This window comes from Pogona vitticeps, chromosome 1, assembly GCF_051106095.1.
Source record: "Pogona vitticeps strain Pit_001003342236 chromosome 1, PviZW2.1, whole genome shotgun sequence".
In the NCBI taxonomy this organism is placed as follows: domain Eukaryota; kingdom Metazoa; phylum Chordata; class Lepidosauria; order Squamata; family Agamidae; genus Pogona; species Pogona vitticeps.
The window spans coordinates 300,017,004-300,041,881 of NC_135783.1; the positions used below are offsets into that span (position 1 = coordinate 300,017,004).

Here is a 24,878-nt window from a genome sequence, read left to right on the forward strand (position 1 = left end):
CCCCGCAAAAACAACATATAAGGGGGGTGGTGTTACAGCCAGCTATGATGTCTCCTGTCCTTCAAGGTTTTGGAGGGAGTTTAACATCCAATAGTGGGAGGAAGGCGGGACATCAGTGGGTGGGGCTGGGATGGATATATATTGGGGAAAGTGTGTCATGAGGGAGTTCTGTTTTAAGTTCTGCTGGAGCAGTTCTGTATTGAGTTTTGTGGAGTTCTGTGTGAGCTCTGTGTTCTGTATGAACAAACATTTAGAATCTGTTTATGCTAGTGCCTTGATTTAAATAGTCTCTTGTTTTATTTGTTTACCAATCCAAGTGTGTACCAATCAATAAATTTTAGTTCTCTTGTTTTTGAAATCCATTCCTGTCTGTGTGACTCATTATAGGGAATGGTTGGTGGCAGTCTACCTGAAGTGTGAGAGGGTGTTGATATAGTGTAACAGGCCTCTTTGGTGAAATAGAGAAGGAGGTTGTTACACAGATGTATCAAATAAGTGTTGGAAATGTGAATCACAAGTGGGAAGCTATTATCATATGTGGTGGTCATGTGGAGTAGCGAAACAATATTGGAAAAGAGTGCATGCAATCTTGGAACAAATATTGCTCTGTAAAGTGCCATTAACCCCAGAACTGTTTTTATTGAGTATGATACCTGAAAATATAGATAAGTCAAAGAATTATATAGTTATATACATAGTTACGGCAGCTAGAATTTTATATGCTAAAAATTGGAAAAGATCAACGGTACCGAAACAAGAAGATCTTATTGAAAAGATACGGGAAATAGCCGAAATGGACATTTTATCAGAAGTCATGAAGGACTATCCCTTGCAAAAGGCAACAGAAAGATGGGATCTATTTAACAAGTGGACAGAATCAACAGGCAGCTTGTGAACAGTACATATTGAAAGGAGAACTGAATCTAGAAGGCAGAAAAGAGTAAACAGAATAATTTAAAATCTTGATATGGCAATAGGTACAGAATGGATGAAAGTATGTTATTGTCTCCCCTCTTCCTCATCAATCCCAATTCCCTTTTCCTTTCTGTTATCCCTTATAAAAAATAAAAAGTACAAAAAAAAAAAAAAGACAGAACCAACTTACAGTGACCATAACAGGGCTTTCAAGCTAAGCAAGTTATTTAAGAAGTAGTCTTACCAGTTCAGTGAGTTTCCATAGCTGGTGGTGGGTGAGTTTGAACCCGGGTCTCCGTCCATCACTCTATCCACTATACTACATTGGGTCTACCAGTTATTTACAAAACAAGTCCACTGCTTATACGTTTCAAACCTTAACTGTAATGCATCTTTAAGTATGTGCAGTCTACAAAAGCCTATACATTTCCAACAGCTTGGACAATAAGTTTATGAGCAACATATACAGTATTTAATTCTGTAAATAAAATAAATAAATAAAACTGCTGACTAGTATTGGATCATTACTACCAACAAGGCTATGTACAAGAATCTATCCTTGCTATCAAAATAGTAAAGGTCAATGGCAAAAAAAGTCTTTGGACTCTTCATAGGAAAGGGTGCAGGAAATGGGTTCCTTTCTGTTTAAAAAAGTAAAAGACTGTTACAGGAAGGAAGGATTAATATAATAGCTTTGTTTTAGTGATACAGGGTCTTTTTTGCACGTGAACTCTCATGAGGAATACCAAATTAACCTCAGTTGAAGGCTTTCTATGTGTAAAGAAAGCAACCACCAGAACACAGGGAACCCCATTATGCTCATTAATTGAACAAGAAACTTCTTCTATGACACTAGGTTTATTTAAGCAACATTACACTATTCATGATGATGAAGAAAGAGTGAGTCTGCGGTCATTGGAGCATTTTCTCTCTCTCTCTCTCCTGTAAATAGATGACTGGCTACACTACAAGGAATCCTAGCCAATCCTCAGCTCTTCGCTTCTTTCCTCAATTGAACAGGAAATAGTGGGGAAGAATAAAAGGCTGCTTTCCAACAGATAAATCTACTTAGAAATCCCCACTGGGTGTGTGGTTAAAATGGGGCTCTGAAAATCTTAAATAATATCTTGGCTTTCCTATTGCAGAATTTCTGATTGACCTATTATTGGAAAACAGAGAGCTAAAACAGAAAAAAATAACCTTGGTTTCCAGGCTTTAAAAAGTAAAGTTTTTCCCCAGAAAAAAAGGAGGGGTGGGGGTATCAAGTTGAAAGTCAAGTTTGAGTCACTGAAAAAAAAAAACTGAGTCAAGGCTTAGTCAAATCACCAGTACAACTTGACAGCCAGTCCTGCAGTTTGTCCCCATCCCTGAAAAGGGATGTCTGTATCCTAAAAGCATGGATCATTTTTATGGTAGCTTTGTAAAATGGGACGTCTGCTTGTGCAAAGCAAGACACATGATTTTCACTGCCACTCTTTAGTTATAGCAACACAAGGGACCACACCGCATGCTTCCCCCAATTTTCATGAGCTGTGGCTAAGAGGGAATCAGCAAAAACCTGACCATATGTAAGCAGAAATGCTTTCTGCTACCACAAAGACACATGTAATAATTGTGTACATGGTAATGTAATATTTTGACTAATATAAATGAGACACCCGAAGTACTGTATTTTTTAACTTGCACCACTTACTGGATTTCCTAATAAGTTTGATACAGACTTTGTAGAAGTTTGCCTATTGATATTAATTTTTTCTAATAAGAGCTGACAGTGTTGATATGACTCAGTGGGTTAGAGCACCTGAGGCTGTGAATGTGAATCCTCATTGTGCTTCCTGGGTGAAAGGCCAGCCAAGATAATCTAATATGTAGGTAGTGGGGTTACATGCTCTGCCACTTGTGTGACCTGGGGCAATCCACACAGTTTCAAAGTGCTACCAGAAGAAAGAAATAATGAGCTACCTTTGAATATTTTGTACCTAGAAAACCCTAAGACAACTGGCACAAGTCAGAATCAATTTGACGTTGCATATTTATTATTATTAAGAAGTGCCAAATAGTGTATTTTGTTATTTCAGCTGTCCATTTTATACACACAGCTTGATTCATATCCCATAAAACACACAAAACTACTCTGGATCTTACAAAAACACTTTGACTTAATTTCATTGAATATGAACCAGATGTGTTTTGGGCAATGGGTTTCTACACGATTGTGTGCTCTTATATTAATTTTTGCTCCAAAAATGCATTAGGGCTTATTTTCGGGAGATGTTTTATTCTACAATCATGTCATCTTCTAGTGGTTGCACAATGCTGCACAATGGTGGGGGCCGGGGTTTCACTTAACTGGGGCTTATTTTTGGTGTAGGGCTTATATTACGAGCATCCTAAAAATCCTACTAGGGCTTATTTTCAGATGAGGTCTTATTTTCGGGGAAACATGATATTAAGAGATAACCTAGTCAAAGGAGGAGGGTAACCCACTACAGTGGGCATGATTTTCATTTTTGAATTGCATACAGAATTAAAATAAGAGGCACCTTCTGCTTACCATACCTCCGTTGATATAAAGATAATTCACTGTCACAGAAAAAATGATTCCTAAAGCAATAAAGTTGAACTTTGTTTCCAAATATTCTAGTTTGGCATTCAGACTAACTGTGCATCAAAACACGTAAACAGCAAGTGTGGAGAGTAGGGCTGTTCCTTTGAGACTGCTACACCCTGTGAAGGCAGATATAACCTTTTCACTATCATGGTTCCATTGAACATTACCAGCACTGCCTTCCTGCTGCTATAAGCACGAGGAAAGCTTCCTCTGGAACTATTAAATTCACAAAATTAACTCCTCAGTCACATTAATGATGTCGTTACGTAATATAGAAATACAGGTTATACAAAGAAGCTTCTTTTAATTTTCTTTCTAAATTAGAAGCTGGTTTTGACTGATTGATTGATTGATTGACTGACTGGCTGACTGATCGATCATCCATCCATCTATCCATCCATCCATCTATCCATCCATTTATTTACAGGCAATGAATCTGATTAAGTTTATATTTGCATGGCTATTGACCATGTTAGCTCCCAAAATTGATGAAGGCAGTCATGCTAATCTTTTCAAAGTTTTCTGATAAAGTAAACCAAATCCTTAAACAAAATGAGCTTCTCAAGGCTGACCTACTTCCAAAAGGTTAGGTTTATCAGATGTGTAAACTGTTGTAAGATTAAATTGCAATAGTAGGGCACTTCCAGTGACCGCAGAGCTCTCACTTTTATAGACATTAAGTGTTTTTTCAATTAAACAATCTTTTTTGCCTTTATTTCATAAACTGAGTCTTGTTCTATAGCATGCAACAACAGAAAATGATCTATTGTAACTAGTGAATAAATATGTGCAAACTATACATAGTAGGATGCAAAACAATAAGTACGTTATAGTATGCAAAACCCCTTCATGGATTCCTGCCTTGTTGTGGCGAAGGGGCTTGAGTAATTCAGAGAAGCTATTGGCTATGCCATGCAGTGACACCCAAGACGGACAGGTCATAGTGGAGAGTTCCGACTAAACATGACCCACCTGGAGCAGGAATTGGCACGCCACTCCAGTATCTTTGCCAAGAACACCCCATGAACAGAAACAAAAGGCTAAAAGATATTACGCTGGAAGATGAGCCCCTCAGGTCGGAAGGTGTCCAACATGCTACTGAGGAAGAGCGGAGGACAAGGACAAGTAGCTCCAGAGCTAATGAAGTGGTTGGGCCAAAGCCGAAAGCTGTGGACCCGCTTGGAAGTTAAAGGAAAGTCCAATGCTGCAAAGAAAAATACTGCATAGGAACCTGGAATGTAAGATCTATGAACCTTGGGAAGCTGGAGGTGGTCAAACAGGAGATGGCAAGAATAAACATTGACATCCTGGGCATCAGTGAACTAAAATGGACAGGAATGGGCGAATTCAGCTCAGATGATTATCATATCTACTACTGTGGGCAAGAATCCCGTAGAAGGAATGGAGTAGCCCTCATAGTCAACAAAAGAGTGGGAAAAGCTGTAATGGGTTACAATCTCAAAAATGATAGAATGATGTCAATACGAATCCAAGGCAGACCATTCAACATCACAATAATCCAAGTTTATGCACCAACCAGCATTGCTGAGGAGACTGAAATTGAACAATTCTATGAAGATTTACAACACCTTCTAGAACTGACACCAAAGAAAGATGTTCTTCTCATTCTAGGGGACTGGAATGCTAAAGTAGGGAGCCAAGAGATAAAAGGAACAACAGGGAAGTTTGGCCTTGGAGTTCAGAACGAAGCAGGACAAAGGCTAATAGAGTTTTGTCAAGAGAATAAGCTGGTCATCACAAACACTCTTTTCCAACAACACAAGAGGCGACTCTATACATGGAAATCACCAGATGGGCAATATCGAAATCAGATTGATTATATTCTCTGCAGCCAAAGATGGAGAAGCTCTATACAGTCAGCAAAAACAAGACCTGGAGCTGACTGCGACTCTGATCATCAGCTTCTTATAGCAAAATTCAAGCTTAAACTGAAGAAAGTAAGAAAAACCACTGGGCTAGTCAGGTATAATCTAAACCAAATCCCTTATGAACACACAGTGGAAGTGAAGAACAGATTTAAGGAACTAGATTTGGTGGTCAGAGTGTCTGAAAAACTATGGATGGAGGGTTGTAACACTGCAGCAACAAAAACCATTCCAAAGAAAAGGAAATGCAAGAAAGCAAAGTGGATGTCCAATGAGGCCTTACAAATAGCAGAGAAGGGAAAGAGGATGCAAAAGAGATAGGAAAAGTTATAGAAAATGGAATGCAGACTTCCAAAGAATAGCAAGGAGAGACAAGAGGGCCTTCTTAAATGAACAGTGCAAAGAAATAGAGGAAAATACAGTGGTGTGTCGCTTAACGAGCGCCCCGTTTAACGACAAAATCGCATAGCGATTAGGTTTTTGCGATTGCAAAAGCGATCGCATTGCGATGTTCCCTATGGGAAAAAATCACTTTGCGATGATCAGTAAGCTGTTTCACTTACCGATTTTCGCATAGCGATGTTTTCCCAACAGCTGATCGGTGGTTCCAAAATGGCCACCAGATAAAAAACATGGCCGTCCACTGTGTTTTGGGGCAGATTCCTCGCATACCGGGCAGCGAAAATGGCCGCCGGATGGAGGATTTTCGTTTAAAGGTGAGTTTTTTGCCCATAGGAATGTGTTGAAGGGGTTTAAATGCATTCCTATGGGCTTTTAAAAATCGCTTAGCGATGTTTTCGGTTTGCAGCGATTTTTGCTGCACCGATTAACATCGCTAAGCGAGGCACCACTGTAACAGAAAGGGATAAACCAGAGATCTGTTCAAAAAATTGGAGATATTACTTTATTTAGACTTATACCCTGCCCCTCTAGACAAAGTCTACTCGGGGCGGCTTACATAGGTGATAAAATATAATAAAGTAACATACATAATAATACATTATAAAAAACCTACTAACTGATACATATATACATTATCAAGATGGAATAACTGAAAAACACAGATCAGTTAATTGACTGGAGGGAAGGCCTGCCTAAAGAGCCAAGTTTTTAAATGGCTTTTAAAAACGCCCAGAAAAGGGAGCCAGGCGGATTTCCGTTGGTAAAGTATTCCACAACCGAGGGGCCACTGCCGAGAAGGCCCGGTTTCTTGTTCTTTCCTTCCGGGCCTCTCTCGGCGTAAGGTCCCTCAGACGTCCCTGCTGGCTTTGTCGGGTGATTCGAGTAGATCTGGGTGGGAGAAGGCGATCTGCCAGGTATCGAGGTCCCAAACCGTTTAAGGCTTTATACGTCATCATTAAAACTTAGAAATCAATGCGGAAACAAATGGGCAACCAGTGCAAAGCAGCCAGGGTGGGGGAGATATGCTAATATTTCCTCACCCCACTAAGGAACCTGGCTGCCGCATTTTGCAGCCCCACATAGAGTGCATTGCAATGGTCTAATCTCGAGATTACGAGCGCATGGACAAGAGTAGTGAGGGGCCCCTCATCAAGATATGGTCGCAGCTGGGCAATCCACCACAGGTGAAAATAGGCGGAACTGACCATGGATGCTACCTGGGTTTCCATGGTAAGCGCCGGGTCCAGATGTATCCGCAAGCTGTGAACCACGCTCTTTGCAGTGAGGGTCGACCCCCCAAAAGAAATGGAGTCACCCAAACCGCTGATAGAAAGACCACCCACCCTCAAGACCTCCATCTTGTCTGGGTTCAGCTTCAACCCATTCAACTGCATCCATTCCAGTACAGTCCCCAGGCAGCGCTGAAGGGACGGAACAGCATCCACTGAAGTAGGTGAAAAAGAGATGTAGAGCTGTGTGTCATCAGCATACTGATGACACGATGCCCCACACCCTCTGATGACCCCTCCCAGCGGCCTCATGTAGATGGTACCAACCGAAGCTACCAACATGAATTTGACCCAACTCCGGGAGGAAATGGAAGACAGGAGGTCCTGGCATGCTTTGGTCCATGGGTTCACGAAGAGTTGGACACAACTTAACAACTAAACAACAACAAGTACGTATACAAAAGCTAAGCCAAACAGAGCCTCTGAATCTACAGACCGAAATACTGTAGCAGGCATATGAACATGGGAAATGTATGAGAACACAGGAATGAGAATAGCTTGCAGAATATCCTAAATACTGCATGTTGTACACTTATTTCAGAATTTATAGCTGTTCTTTCAAACACTGGTAGCATCTAATCATATGTACAATCTATATTAAAGTTATATAGTTAAAGAAACTCAGAAATAAAAAATAGGTATTAGAAGGTCATTTTGGAACAATGTCTGTAGATTTTAAATGATGTTTTTAATTTTTTTTATTTTACATATTAAATAAGGAACAGTACTAAAGTTTATAGTTTAAATCAGCCATTCTCAATGTTTATTTTTTTGGGCCATGTCCCTTTTAGGAGCTCTTCTCGAGTTCCAGGGGCCCATATCAAATAAGGAAACCCACTTGAAACAACGATGCAACACAAACAGATGAATCTGTGGCCCCCTTCAAATGTGCCAGGGCCCCGTTCAGAATGGTTAGTTTAAACACAAGTAAATGATCATTTTGGTAAGATGTTACAATTATTCATTGAAAACAGTTTGGCTGGAAGTCCAAGACAGGAAAAAAAATCAAAACGGTTATTGCTACAACTAACTTAGCATACAACTGCAGTGGTGACCAACAGAAAATCTATGCTGCATTCATCACAGTCAATTATACCATAGCCTTTAGTATAAAATAAGTTTAATAATCAGCAAATGAATGGAATTAACTTAAATAAAAAACAAACCCAGAAACTAAAAAAGGACATCAGAAGGTGACTAGGACCTTCTTATCACAGTAGCATTATCTCATATTAAAAGATGACATCATTGTGAAATACAATATAAATAAAACTCAGGAAACCATTAAGAAAACACTTCAAAATGCTGGAATTAAAAGGAGCAGCAACAAGGGAAAATATATTTAAAGCACTGTCTGTATACAGAAGGGGAAAAGCATGTCAGCATAATATTTAGTTGTATGATAGCTTTTGGAGAGTAAAACAGGAAGAGCAGCAGCCTTCTTTTCCTGGAGAACCTGAAAAGAGTCCAGAGATGGCTAGAGACATTCTGCACAAAAAAAAATAAGGCTGCGGGTTCTAGAATTGTTATAAGAATTATAATCATTATAAGAGTGATCTGTTAATAGCAAAGTGTACATGGTAAAATTTAAATACAATTGTGATTTTTAAAATCATATTCCCCAAAATATGGAGCTGCAATCTTTGGATGTTTGAACAGGCAGGCAACTTAATAACCATTAAAAGCGAGTGGAGAAAAAGATGAAATTATCAGATTTACAATCTGACCAATGTTGTTATTCCATTTTCCACATTTAGTAGATTCCCACAGATCAACCTCTCCAGTTGTTACAAATATCTTACATTTATGGAAGTTAGACTAAATGACTGACTCATGGGACACCTTGCAACCTTTCAGTTCTGCAAGATAAGAAAATTTTTGGATGTGTGCAAACAAGAAAGCTGCCACATCCATCCAAGGGAATACTGAAGCCCTTGCAGGGTATAGCAAATGCAATACATTTACATCCAATAAATACTGGATTTGTAGAAATATCTAACAGTTGATATATGCAGTCCTACACCTGATGAGTCAGAAGCATGCACCACTGAACTTCACTGGGTTTCACTCTCATTAAGTGAGCACAGAAGTTATGCTCATAGTATTTATCATTGTATTCACAGCATAATATTACACATACATTATTTATTTAGAACAACATTCCATTATAACTCAGTTGAGGACTCCCGTCCAAGTTTTACCAGGCAATCATGATTAATGTCTAGAATATACTACAGTACCATGAATAATAGTTGGAAGGATGTCACTTTTATGGCAGTCTCCAGCTGTTACTCTGTTTTTCAAGGTAATAGGTTGCCAAACATCTCTCCAGTTGTAAAAAATTTACACTGGCAAAAATCAAGTTGCTTAGGTGCATATAGTGTATTCTTATATCAAATGTCCATGTTTAGTTCCTGATAATTATTGGAATAAGCAGTCTCAAATTGGCAATCTCAGCTATCTCTGAGCTTCTTATTTCTGTTATACCACTTTGTTCAATTTGTGGTCTTTTATCAGGTCTTCAAGCCTTTAAAAATAATCTCTGGAACTCCTTGAAAGGAAACTGAGACATCCACATTTAGGAATCCCATGAATGTGGTGCTGATCCAGGTTCTCAATAATCAGGGCTTCCAAAGATTATTTCTATAGTCTTGAAGATTCCTGATATAAGAATACTCTATGTATACCATGGATTCTTAATGTGGACAATGTAGGAGTATATATTGATTTGTATGCAATACTTTGTGGTTTGTTACGTTATTTTTTATATACTACTTCATGGTGGAGTTATACACAACTGCCCGTGCAGTTATAAATAATTACAATTTTTATGTTAGATTCGTTCATTGTACTGAGTTTTACATTACTGGAGATTCTGTTTAGTACATCATGTCCAGTTTCTTTCCAATGACTGCTGTTGAAAGATGGAACAGACAGCATGCCTCAGAAGCCAACCACCTCTTTCCAGAGAGTTTCTTAGAGACACTGTGGCAGCCTGGAGGAGAGAAGCTGACAGGGCCACAATCCTGTTGCTTCCTGCTAGTACTAGGAAGAGTTATGGTAAGGCATAGTTGGAATTCCAGCTCTTTAGGATGGAGGCTGGTTTAAGCACTATGGTTATCACAGTTTTTACAACATCTACCAGGAGATCAACAGGGATATTAGGAAGGCCACAGAGGGTGGTTTGGGGTTTGCATATTTCAGCTGGACATTTGCTATGAATGCCCAGAATTGTTTAGGGGTAATGGGATTCATTTGACATCATGTGAAAAATACAATTTCCCTCTAGCTCTGCAGAGAGACCTTAAGGCCATTTTGAATAGCCTGGTGGGTGCTGTAAGCTAAACAATAGCTAGCTGTCAATGGTGGCATATAATGCAGGGATTTGGAGGGTAGTGGTGAGTTCTCACAGGTACTTTTTGATGAAAGTTTTGGTAGAGTACTGAATTTTGTAGCTAAAGAACCCTCTCACTACACAAAGGGTGGGGACCTTCAGGGGATTAGAGCAGAATTAGATTCAAGAATTAGTTTGGTAATTACCAGTTGGTGCACTGTGGTAGGAATAGTGTGACATTAGAGTGGTGGGCAATTCAGCCTTTATGGGCAGGAGAGGTGATTAAGGAGGAACTCTGCTCCTGCTCTTTGCTCTGCACTGCAAGAGACCCTGCTGCAGGGGTGGTTCATATTGTTTAATAAAGTTGTGGTCCTTAATTTAAAACAACGCACTACATCTCGTATCTTTACTTTTACATTGGGGGGCAAAGTGTTGAAGAAAGAACAGCTGATATCTCAAGAAAAAAAAGCTGAACAGATCACAGTACAGAGATGGAGACTGAGCAGCAAAAACCCATAAGGACATGTCATTCATGACAAATACCTACAAACTGTGCAGTTCAGCAAGGAATAAATTGGTATTAGGGTTCACATGAGCAGATCATGCATTGAAGCAAATGAGAGCAATGCAAAACAAAGATATATTACCACCTGATGTTGTTGTGTAAAATAATTCAGAAATTATTAAAAACAGGATAAGTTAAACATTAAGAAACAATGAAACTATATGCTAATTAAAATAAAATGAATAATTAAAATCAAGTAAATATTAAAAACTATCTTAATTTTAAGAAGGCATTCAGGGACAAAAACATTATTGTTAAGAGCCTCTCTGAAAATATGGGTCTTTAGCTGTTAGCGGAAAGATAAAAGGGGAAGGGGGGCTGCCTGATCACCCAAGGGAGAGCATTCCATAATCTGGGAGCTGCCACAGAGAAGGCCCTCTCTCATGTTCTCATCACCCATGCCTGCACTGGCAATGGGACTGAGAAATGGGCCTCCTCTGACAATCTTATATGCTAAGTGTGAGGGTTTGATTTTTGACTCCTTTCTTTGTTCGAATAAATCAGGAAATGTCTACACTTTAGGAATAGGAGTAAAGTTTATTGGGGTGTTTAAGAAATAACCAGTGTAAACAAAGTTATCCCAACATCTTTCTTCTTCTGACAACGGGTCAGCCGGGGGCTTCCATACTTCATCTAGGAACTGGTTCTTTTCACCAGCGTTCCATGGACCCGGCCAATCTATAGACAAGTTCAGGTCTACCGCTGGTCCTGCTTCACCTTCCAGCAGGGGCACGGTGTCCTCATCCCAGTCATCCACCCACATGGAGCATCCAACGGGTGTGGAGGATCTTCCAGGGTCCTCCCGGTAGTCCTTCTTCCACATTTCTCTCACTCTTCATTCCAACCTCTCTTTCCTCTCCCTCTCTACCTTCTCCTTTTCCTCCCTCAGGCTTTGTCTCCACTCCCTGGCTTCTGCTTCTCCCCAATATGATGGTTTAGACTAGAGGGAATCTCTCTCCTTCTCCTGTAATCAGCCTCTTCTTTGGGTACCCTTAGCTTTTCCCAAGCTCCCATCCAGGTATCCTCCATTCAGATCCATTCCCAGTCTGGAGGCAACTGTTTCTCCCTCCTTTTTATATCTGCTGCTCCCGCCTCAATCTCCACCCTCTCCTTCCATTCTGTTCCCGCTATACCCCCTGAGTTTCTTCAACCGTTAACCTTCGTATTTCTCTCTCTAAATCTTGTGTATCTGTCCCCAGCTGTTCTGTTCTCTTGGGGGATGAAGTGGGCAGGGTCTGTATTTCTTTCTTGACAGTGTGGGGGAGGGACGGCACTCCAGTGAGAGGGTTACTGATCTCGCCCTGTCTCACACGAAGAAGGCTCATATGGGGAGACATAGTCTTTCAGGTAGCCTGTTAGTCGTCCCCCCCCCCAATACTTCCAAGTTGGACCACTGTCACGGAATTCCTCTAAGTCCTGTGTAATACTTTCTCCATCTTAACTGACCTTTCATTCTTTTACAGAGACTGCATTGTTCATGTAAGTTTCACCAACACATTCTCAGCAGCTTTTCCAGTAACTGGATTTCCATATAGACCAGAGACAGAGCACAAACAGTTTTAGACAATTATATACTGTATTTCCTTATTTATAATCACAACATCTTGTCAAATCAACTGTTTGTTAGCCCTCATTCTGTAACTAAAATTAATGTGCAGGTAATGTAATTTGTGGTTCATAGCTTGAAAGCAAAGAGAAGTTACTTTTTTTAAAAAAATTTAACACCCCTTGAGATAGAATTAAGAAGCAAATTTAATTTTGATCAGGAGTGATTTTTTTCTTCCTTACTGCACATCTCTTAATGCCAGATTCGTTCTGTACACCACTGGTTCCAAGTTAAGAATTCTGGAGGGGAAATAAAACTATGCCAAAAAAGTGACCTTATTCATGTAAAATCCAAGCCATTTATATGCCTGTTGAATGCAGCAGCTGTGTTGCTGGCAGAAGAAATGTAACATTACTACAATGTTAATGGAGATTTCCCTCCCCTTACTGCGGTCCATTATATAGTGATCCAATTATTACACAAAACCCCTTTTCTTGCAGCATGCTCTTTTTCGTTTCTCTCTCTCAAGAAGATGAGGGAAACAATTACAACATTTTAAGGCTTACTTCTTTGTAAGCATTTCATGAGAAAATGCCATTTACACCCACAACCAAGTCTTTAAACTCTTCCCAGTGAATGTATTTAATAGATAAATTTGCTGGTGTTTTTTAAAATAATTATACACTTTTTTCCCAATATCGGTGCAGTTTCTGCCAAGGAATACAAGTCAGCTAAAACTATAACAAAGGATTACCACCATTACTCACCATTGGTATCTAATTTAATTATACCAGATAAGCCTTTCTATTGTTTCTTCCTTTTTTTTTCTTTAAAATAGTTTTACCCCGCCTTTCTCCTCAAAAGAATTCTTATGGGGAACTGTAAATTCATGATACAATATATAATTTGAACGGCGTTGTTACAATTTTGTGTTCTTTAGAGCAGTGGTCCCCAATCTTGGCCCTCCAGATGTTCTTCAACTACAACTCCCAGAAGCCTTCACCACCGCTTCTGCTGGTCAGGATTTCTGGGAGTTGAAGTCCAAGAACATCTGGAGGCCCAAGGTTGGGGACCACTGCTTTAGAGTAGTAAATATGGGTGAGATTTTTTTTTTACTACAAATTCCATTAAGTCTCTGTTCTTAGAAATTTACTTGACAGACAGACACCCTACAAGCAGCTGAATGTGGCTTACCTGGGAGAAAGGCCTGAACTAGCAAGCTTTGAGGCCTAGTTAGGCCTAGTGGCACCAATTTTTCTTGTCCCTGTCCTGGTGGTAGCTGGGAGCTTTCTTTCTTAACACAATACTAGGCTGAGCTAGGCCTAGCTAGGCCTCAAAGCCTTCCAGTTTAGGAAGGTAAACTTGATTTTGGTCTTTACTACTCATTTCATCCCCTGCTCTGTGGGTTCCTAATGCCCTACAGAAGTACTGACATACTTCTTTATATTTCTAATAAACTCACCTGTAATTTCTACCAACTTTAAATTACAATTTCAGGAAAAATTGTGAATTTGTATTGAACAAAGGATCTCATATATTCATTTTAAATAACATAATTCTTCTATCCTATTATAACTTGATTTTGACTTTTCTTGTTTTTTAAAAACCACTAATGATTAGCTTATAATTATATACAAATAACGATATCACATTGTCTAATAATATTTATATAAAGATAATTAATTATTTTTGAACGAGCACCAAACCAGTTCATCTTTTGGTTTCTTACTTCAAATACCTTATTATCAAAACATTTTTAACTGTCCTCCTCGAACACTTAATCTCTGATTACCACTTTGTTTGAAGACATATTTCTTAGTTCTCTTTTATTTTTTAATCTCTTCCTCAATTTGAACTGGGTTTCAGAAGGTATACATTTTAGTTTTCGAAAAGTATTTTAAAGAGCAAAGAACTTTAACTGCAAGCTATCTTTTGTCAATGTTTATACAAATCTGTTTTTTAATCTCCTGTGTAGTGACTCACTACACGTCTGGCTTCAATAATATCCATTTCTGTCCCTGGGGTATAAAAAGTTCTAACAAAGCCTCATAAAGGAAAAATGTCACGGGCATATGCACACAATATGATTTGATAAACAGATGGAGTAAGGATACTCTCTACTATGCATTTGTTCTGAACAGAGACAGCATGATTTGAACATTCAGATTATCAGTTAAACATTTAAAACTTTTAATTACTATTTAATTAAGAAATTTTACTGATTTCAGAATGTACATAAAATTCTCCCAGCCACACTGTTTCCCTTCAATTTTAATTGTTGTACAGAGATTCCCGACACATAATAAAGGTTCCAGTATTACAGAAGACATACTGTAAATACAATGGCACTGATGGTATTAAAGTACAGTACCAGATAGATACAGATGCACAAATGGTGGTACCTCAGAAGTCTGTAAACATACAAGAATACAAAAATATAAATATTGACTGAGTAGATGCATGATGAAAAAGGTTTACATTTAATTATTACACTTATAAGTACACTCGCTACCACATTGGAGTCCCATCTAGCCAAGTCTGGAGTTCTAAAACATCTATAGAGTCCAGTCCCTGTAAGAGAAACAAAAGCAATTTGTTTGCTTTTACAGTCATTCCTTTATAGGGCCAAAATGATCTCTAACATTTTCCCCACCTCCCCTTACTATCAAAAGTAGTGTATTTGACACTATGATAGTTATGTTAGTAGTATGTTATGATAGTAGTATGTTAAAATTCTATGGTCTGTCAAATAGATGATCTTCACAATATGAACGGTAGAAATAATAAGTAAATGGTATGGGACCACAGGAATACAGTGCTTCCTATATTCTTTATAGGAACTGGGTACTCAAAAGTACCTTTTATACAAAAATTCAGAAAGAAGGTACGTAACACTGAATTTTAGATCAAGAGTGGAGAAAAGCCAAGAAAAAATACAGACAAAATAGCTTCTAATAATAACTTTCACATGCCTATATTTTCCATTGTTTAAGTCCAGAGGAAAAAAAATTCTCTTGCACCAAGAAAGGGCTACTTTATAAACATTCACTGTGATGACTTCCAATGCCAATATCAGCATATGGTGTTCAGATTACTCTATGGATATGTGATACTACTGCAATATAAGATCCTTGCAATACATAGTGACAAGCGAATGATAGGTGTGATCTTGGTTGCATTCTCAGCAGTGTGTCCTGCCCAAAGCCTCACAGAATGTATGCCTGAGAACATGCTAGAATAAGATGGACTAAAATGGAAAGGATTCCCTAAAGACACACAATTTCAGAACCACTGCCCTAGAAGAGGGTGGAACACCATTCTGAATGATGGGTACATCCCTATCCCCAACAGCCCTTCATGGAGTGAATGATGTGACGGATGCAGCTCATTCTCATCTCATACAGAACTATGATTGAATAATATGGTATGTTAAAAGAACAACCTAAAATTAACAAAGCTATCAAGATTCAGTGGGTTTTAGTGATCACTGAAGAGTATGCAATCTTAAGACTTTTAAAATATTGTACAATTCTCCTTATAAGCATTATAAATAGTTGTGATTCCCTCCAACCACCATGTTCACAAGGTCTCCCTCACCCATATTCACTTCCATGATATGAGAGGCAGTAGTATGAGGAACAACAATTTTGATTAAACAGCTCTTTGAACCTTTAACACTATCAACTGATTATATTAAGACTTGTTCTGACCCAGAGTGTCTTCTTACATAACTGGCTGCATATATGCCAGACAGGAGGTACCACAACAAAGATGGTTTATACAATCCCACTGGATTTCTGGTGGTTAACTCCCCACTCTTCCTTGTGAAACTTCCCAGGATACGTTGAGTTTAGCCACCCTTCTCCTCTATCTTGGGCCAGAATACTGTTTCTTCTCCACTCTTCTCTCAGGAATTAGTTTCCTGCGCCCAATCTTTTCTCTCCCTTCTCTCTCAATCTCCCTAATAAGAGGTCTTACAAGGGAGTTGAATTGACCTTATCCTTTCAACCTATATCTTGCAGATTCTTTATAAGAATCTGCAGTCCACAGATCTTCCTTAACTACCTCCCTCTCACTCTTCTATGGGTTTACTTTCCTGCAACACTTATCAGGTTGGCTTCAGTGACCTGTTCTGCTGCCATGTCTTTCCAGACCTTCCCTTCAGCAGTTACATCCCTCTCTTTCTCTGCATCTCTTTTGGCCGTATACCCTCATTTTATCTCCTCTTCTCTTTTTCTAGAGCTGCTTTTCACTCCTCTCCTTCCCACCACTCTACCCTAGATACTTTTCTGGGCTTTTCCCTCCTCTATTTATTCCCAGATGATTAGAGTTTTTCCTCAATCAATTGGCAAGATTAATGTAGTAAACACTCATGGCTCAAGAGCAATGGGTACTGTCTTCCAGGGCATTAGTCTCACAATAGCACCACTAGCACGTGATCAAATTTCATTCACAAACATGAGCCAGTTTTTGACAGTGGAAATGTTTAGCTTTCTTAGTGAAATGAGATGCATTTGAGGAAAGTTTCATTAATTATCTCTACTATGAGCTTATGGCCAACACAGGCATTGTTAATTTCTGTTACATCCATCCATTAGGGACATGTCATGGTTAAGTACAACAAAACATTTGTCCATGGGCACTCTTTAATGTTCTACTGCATTGTTTCTTTCTGATTAGGTCATTCATATTACTAATAAAGTGGCAAAATTTTGATCAGCTGCCATAGCCTGTTGTGGTTCTCTGATAACACAGTGATTTTTTCCTTCTGTTTTGGATACTGGTGACATAAATTTTTATACCACATGGGTGCGGTGATTGGCATAATGTACGTTGCACATTCTGTTTTGTTTTGTTCTGTAATATTTGTTAGGTGCTGGTCTTTGACTGCAATAAATTAAATTAATTCATTCAATTCAGTATTCTACTACCAACTCTGTTTTACTATCAGTATGTAAGCAGTACATACTGATAGTAAAGTATCAGAGAAGTCCCAGAAGTACATGCTGGATTTCGAAGGGGCAGAGGAACTAGAGACCAAATTGCTAACATGCACTAGATTATGGAGAAAGCCAGAGAGTTCCAGAAAAACATCTACTTCTGCTTCATTGACTACACAAAAGCCTTTGACTGTGTGGACCACAACATACTATGGCAAGTTCTTAAAGAAATGGGAGTGCCTGATCACATTATCTATCTCCTGAGAAATCTGTATGTGGGACAGGAAGCAACAGTTAGAACTGGATATGGAACAATTGATTGGTTCAAAATTGGGAAAGGATGACGACAAGGCTATATATTGTCTCCCTACTTATTTAACATATATACAGAATATATCATGTGAAAGGCCAGACTAGAGGAATCCCAAGCCAGAATTAAGATTGCCAGAAGAAATATCAGCAACCTCAGATTTGCAAATGATACCATTCTGATGGCAGAAAGTGAGGAAGAATTAAAGAACCTCGTAACAAGGGTGAAAGAGGAGAGTGCAAAAAATTATTTGAAGCTCAACATAAAAAAACTAAGATAATGGCCACTGGTCCCATCACCTCCTAGCAAATAGAAGGGGAAGATATGGAGGCAGTGACAGCTTTTACTTTATTGGGCTCCATGATCACTGCAGCTGGTGACAGCAGCCACATAATTAAAAGACACATACTTGGGAGGAAAGCGATGTCAAACCTAGACAGCATCTTAACAAGCAGAGACATCACCTTGCCGACAAAGGTCAGCATAGTCAAAGCTATGGTTTTTCCAGTAGCTTTGTATGGAAGTGAGAGCTGGACCATAAAGAAGGCTGATCGCCGAAGAATTAATGCTTTTGAATTGTGGTGCTGGAGAAGACTCTTGAGAGTCCCCTGGACTGCAAGGAGAACTAACCTATCCATTCTAAAGGAAATCAACCCTGAGTGCTCACTGGAAAGACAGATCCTAAAGCTGAGGCTCCAATACTTTGGCCTTTTCATGAGAAGAGAAGACTCCCTGGAAAAGACCCTGATGTTGGGAAAGCGTGAAGGCAAGAGGAGAAGGGGACGACAGAGGACAAGGTGGTTGGACAGTGTCATTGAAGCTACCAATATGAATTTGACCGAACTCCGGGAGGCAGTGGAAGACAGGAGGGCCTGGAGTGCTCTGGTCCATGGGGTCACGAAGAGTTGGACACGATTTAATGACCAAACAACAACATGTACGTAGTTCGAACTCACTGTCCTTTTGAATATAAAACAATACTATAAGACTCAATGGCATGCTCTGTTTATCCACAATGTTAGCCCTTGGTTTCAATTAATAAAAAGCCTTAAAGAAAGATACTAGCTTGTAAATAATGTGTCATTTCTATATATTTCTATGCATTTTTATAAAACAATAGATTTTTAATTATATATGAAAAAATGAAACAGCATACATATCATTTTATAAACGGTGTCTATGTCCACTTTGTGCTAAGTTGCCAAGGAATATTTTTATAACATGAAGTATATATGAATCCTTAAAATTGTTTCTACCCATTCCAGATTTTTTAAAATCACTATATAAATAAGCAGAATACATGTGTACTATAAGCATTAGCTAAAGCCATTGTTCTCTATATTCAGAAAATTGTAGGATATTAGCATGCAAGCAATTCACAGAACAAGAATGTTCTGCTCCTCCTACACTTTTAAGTCTTATCAAACTGTACCAGTGCAAGTTCCTCAACTAAAAAGAACAAATCCTTTCAATGATCACATGAATATCAAAGTACATAGGTATATTTGGCAGAATACCTTCAAGTTCCAAGTAAATCTCAAGGAGAAAAATGGTAAGGAAGAAAAAGCACATCCCTGACAAGACAAAAAGGAATTCCCTCAGATACCTATTAGGGAAGCATATGGCTATTCTGCTGCATTGACTGGATAACAAGGCTAAATAATGAGGGAGAAGTCCATACTCTGTCACCTACCCCAGTCTAAAAATATATTAACATGAAAGTGGTGTGGGGAGAAAGTGTGCTGCTTATATACCGCCCCATAGTGCTTCAAGCACTCTCTGGGCGGTTTATAAGTTAATTATGCAAGCTACAGATTCCCCCCCCCCCGGGAGCTGGGTACTCATTTTATCGACTTCGGAAGGATAGAAGGCTGAGTCAATCTTGAGCCGTCTACCTGGGATTTGAACCCAGGTTGTGAGCACAGTTTTGGCTGCAGTACAGCAGTCTAACCACTGTGCCACAAGGCAGTTCACACTGACCTCAGCAACAAACTGCATACAAGTTAAAATATTTTTTGTAGACAACACCTGACCTGCATAAACAACATTTTTTTCCAGGTTAACATCTTGCCCATATCCAATGCTCTGGCTATTGTATGTCTCATGATTGCAAGGAAATTAACTATTATTTTTAAATACCTATTTGCAAGACTGCTACAAAGTATCTGGATGTTTGGCCATCATTACAAACATTTGTGGTAGACTATAAGATGATATTCATTTAAATCAGTAGCACATGTCATATAAAAAGAACAGACAATTAGAATTAGACACTGCTAAATAAAAGTGCTATTGATTAAATAAAACAGTTTTTGGTTTTAAGGAAAAAAGTTAATTATTGGGGGGTTGTGGAGAGAAGAAGCTATTATTACTTACCACCTCCTGAGATGCATATTTGGGATCCTCAGGATCAACCGACCAATAGCAGTAATCAAATCCAAATTCCACAGTTTTCTCCCTTGTGTCCCAAAGATTTTCATACCTGTTGTCTACCTGAGTTGAAAGGAAGTAGAGGTATATAATAAATGGTAATTGTATTGGCAAGGATTTCTCTAGAACTGGTTAGCTATGCTTGATAATAATAACATTATTGAGTCAAATTATTAAGCTTAAATAAAAAAAGAATATACAGTATATGAAAAGAGCACAAGTACCACTGAAAAGTGTGTCCTGATTATTGCAGTGAACCAATCCCCCCTCAAATCCTATTATTCAATTACTACATAATTAAAGTAACAGTGCCACATTTCATTAACTAAATTAACTGCCATTAAATTGGCAGTGATTGGTACATACTGTATATGCATTTTACTTACTGCATTTTATGCATTACTTACTGACTGTCACATAAAGTGGCAATTTGCACACATGAATAAGCCTCCAGAACTGTTCACAAAATTAGTAAGTTACTTCAAAGCAGGAGAAACAATACTTTTCAGTGAAAGCACATTAACATTTTCAGTTAAAAATTGTTTTAAGAAGCCCAATGATATACTTTGTGAAGGACAGCATTGGTGTTCATCCTCCCTTGGGCTCAGCCTATCCCTGCCCTCAGAATACTGTGGAAGATGGTTAAAAAGCAGAGTGGCCATTAAGGAAAGCGAAGAAGATCTGCTTTTGTTGAGAGTTAGGAGGAGGACTGGGAGGTAGAGAGAGAGAATGGGGACTTGAGTGGTTCGGTGTAATGGTGAGGGCAATGGTTGGGAGATTAGTCAAAGGTTAGAAGATGTAGGGCTGACTCCCTCCCTTTGCATATTTAAAAAGCTCTTAAAAACTGAGCTGTTCAGATAAGCTTTGGGCTAAGTTCTCCCCATGTAGCTGGGATAGTGGATAAATGAGGGGAGGAATACTGAAGTTTTGGTTTTGAATGGTTAATGCCACCAGCAACGTTACCTCTAATTTTCCACCAGCACTGAGTGGAAACCCCGCCCTGCCTGCATAAAGTTCTGTTTGCAGTCAGAACCAAATGAGCGATAACGCTAACTGTGGGTGCGCTGCATCAATACAGCACTGCACAGCCATACAGCCACACAGCTTAGAGGAAATGTTGGCCACCAAAGGTACTGTTTAGTGTCTGGAGTAATTATATAATTTATATTTCATATTTTTGTTGTACACCCCCAGAGTAGCAGTTGACTAGATGAGCGGTATACAAACAAACAAACAAACAAACAAACAAACAAACAAACAAACAAACAAATAAATAAATAGAAGAGGAACATTGCAACAGAAACTGTTTATTTGATAATCAATCAACCTAGTGGTGTTTATGTTGTGTTCAAGCTTCAAAACTTGTTTTGTTTTCTAACATAAACTTATGGTTAGGGAAGCTATTGGGTCCCTGTCTTCCACTGACAAAGCACAGAAAATAACAGGACTCTATCCTTTGGTAGAACTTCAGGTCGGGGTTCTGGAGAATAGAAATTAAGTGGAGCGTAGTATCCCCAGGCAAACTCCATCAGTCAGACCACCTGGCTGTGAAGCTAGGGATCAGGAATTCAATACTCTGCTATGACTTGTAGAAGAAAAAGTCACTCTGTGTGGCCTTGGGAAAGCTATTTTTTATTTATTTATTTATTTATTTATTTATTTATTTGATTTATATCCCACCCATCTGGTCTGGTCGACCACTCTGGGCGGCTTCCAATAAGGTGTATACGATAAAACATAAGAATTTTACAAACAGTCCATAACACAAACAATAATAAAACAAATAATAAATGAAAGAAAAATAAAGAAAAAATTAAATATTGACAGGAGGGAAGGCCTGAACATACAACCATGTTTTTAGTTGACTCTTAAAAGTGCCCAGCGTAGGGGCCGCACGAATAACCGGAGGAAGGCATGCTCTTGGGCATATGTGCGAAGTGGTGGAGGAGTGCACACACCTGCCAGCACCAGTGTGAGTGCTCCCCCATCTCTTTGCGCATGCGCAGGAGCGTCTGCATGTCCGCCTGCCCAACCCTTCATGCGGGCACTCAGGCGCTTGCGTAAAGGGGTGAGGGAGTGCTCACACTGGCACGTGTGTGTGTGTGTGTGCACGTGCATGTGTGTGTGTGCAAAGCAGCTGTGGGGAGGGGAGTGTGTGCGGGGAGGCGGGATGTCTGTCTCTGTGGCCCGGTCCAGCTCAGACCACGGACTGCTACTGGGCCACGGACCAGGGGTTGATGACCTCTGTTCTAGGGTATTAGCTATTCCGCCCAATTTGGTATCATCTGCAAATTTGACAAGCATTCCCTGTACTCCCTTATCCAAGTCATTAATAAAAAATATTGAAGAGCACTGGGCCCAGGACTGACTCTTGGGATACCCCATTTGTTACCTCCTCCCAGTTAGAGAAAGACCCATTAATCACCACCCTCTGAGTAAGACACTGTAGCAAATTGTGTATCCACCTGACACTTGATCTATCCAGCCCACACTTAGTTAGCTTTCTAATCAGGATATCATGGGCACCTTGTCAAAAATTTTGCTGAAGTCATGATATACTACGTCTATAGCATTCCTATTTTTGAGGTGCACGTGACTCACCTGAAATTAGATGAAGTCACACATACCAATACCTAAAAATTGGGTGGGTGGGCTCTTTAATTAATTAATTAATTAATTAATTAATTAATTAATTAATTAATTAATTCATTCATTCATTCATTCATTCATTCATTCATTCATTCCATTTATACCCCACCTCTCTGGTCATTTCGACCACTCTAGGTGGCTGAATTAGCATATTCACACCATATACATCCCACCTGACATTAGCCAGTACAAATGGGAAATATCTTAAATGGCAGGCAAAACTTGTAAGTCGTAAGTGTAAATGTATACATCAAAAGCAATCTTATCTTCTATAGGATTGCTTTCTAAAGTAAGCAGCTTGAGAATTCCCATTCAACTCACTTCCACATCATTGCTCCCTTCAAAAACACTTTATCTATGGCGTAATAAATGAATAAGAATATATTAGCCATGTTAAACTAACATGAGCTGATGTTTCTTTTGCCTGCTGATAGTATTTAAACTGGTCTGTTGATCATTTAATCCAAAAGGATTATTTATAAAAATGAGGTTTATACGACACAGTAATTCAGAAGCAAGCTTCATTTAACTCAGCATACAGTGATAGATTATTTTTGACTGAGAACTCTGATTTAGAATCTTATCTTCAAAGGCAATTTGTGATGTTTATTTCCCAAAGCAAAATAAAAGATAGCTCTTAGGGTAGGGTGTATGGTAGGTAGTATAGAGCTTAGAGCAGGGTAGGCTCTGCAATGCCTAGCCTAGAGAAGAGCCCTGCAGGACTCAAAAGGGTGTGTCTGCATGATATTTTAGCAATTCAGTTAAGCTACAACCTATCACTGATTTTGGACATTACATACGGATCAACAGGACTATGTTTGTTTTCTTGCTTCATGAAACTTTGTAACAGACAAGAGATTCTTGTTACAGTGGCTGAAATCCTGTTCTGTTAAGTTACATCATGTAAGACTGATGACTTGTCCCATGGACCCCTGCGGCTTCTCCATGAGAAAAGGCATTTCATGAAACCTTCAGGCAAAGGATTCACCACACAAAATATAATGATGGCAACCAACTCAGGCATATTGGAAAAAACAAACAAGCAAAAAAAGTCATGGAAAGTAATGCTAGTCATGATGTCTCTATCCTACATCCAAGATGCCTCTGAAAGATACTGGAACTGCCTTCGTGACATGCTTCCATCTTTCTGGATGGTCACTGTAGTAGACTAACAGGCATGTGGTCTTTATGAGCAGGGATATCATGTACATATGGGCAAGGAAATAAAAGTTTTATACCAAAAGTATGAGTGCTACCAAAACTCCATTAAACGCTGAAAAAAGAAATTAAACTAAAATCCCAACAACTGTAAGTATAGGCATTTCTCGTGGAAAATAAATGTTCCTGCACTGTCCCGGGATAGAAAACTGTATGATTGTGTTTATCTATGTTCAACTATGTCAGGCACTGTTTTCATTTTTATGAATACATGGTTGCCATCAGTCCAATATATGAAGGAATCTCCTTTGGACAAAAATTTGCAAGGTCTTATATGCAAAAAGAAAAATTGTATTTTATATAAGCAGCTTACTTTCCACATCACAACCTACAGTAAAGAATACAACAACTAGTCTCCTGAATTTCTCAAATCCCAATGAACACTAGAATAGATCCAAGAATTAGACTATTTCTAGGAAGAATATAAAAGGAGGAGGAAACCACTTATCTAGGTTTTTTTTATCACTGCCAAACTTCCTCATAGCATATGTAAAATACTAATTATCTTAAGCAAGTCACCTAAAAGTAATCAGGCTGACACACAGACATGAAAAAACACTATACAGGAAATAGAAAGCATCTGTCTAGTAGAATTCCCACAGTAATCACAGGAGCTTTAGAATTCACTTATCTGCCTTCTGACTAGTAAAATACATTGGCAACAGAAACCAGTTTTGGCCCTACTTTACTATTTAACTAAGGGAGTACAGTAGCATTCAGGAGTCCCAATGTCTAGGGGGAAAAAATCCAGCTCTGTTTCCCATGCCCTATAAAAGAAGCCTC

At 38.9% G+C, this 24,878-nt stretch overlaps 1 protein-coding gene across 2 annotated transcripts in view; it reads right to left on the reverse strand.

Annotated features, from left to right (window-relative positions):
- The window catches only part of STARD9 (StAR related lipid transfer domain containing 9), a 143,765-nt gene that overhangs the window by 113,266 nt on the left and 5,621 nt on the right, over window positions 1-24,878 (reverse strand). For both annotated transcript variants that reach the window (XR_013543923.1, XM_072986211.2), the window contains exon 3: window positions 20,175-20,291. Coding sequence is in view for 1 of the 2 variants with exons in the window: in XM_072986211.2 (XP_072842312.2) it covers window positions 20,175-20,291 (117 nt within the window). In the remaining variant the exon portion in view is untranslated. The remainder of the gene's footprint in view (window positions 1-20,174; window positions 20,292-24,878) is intronic.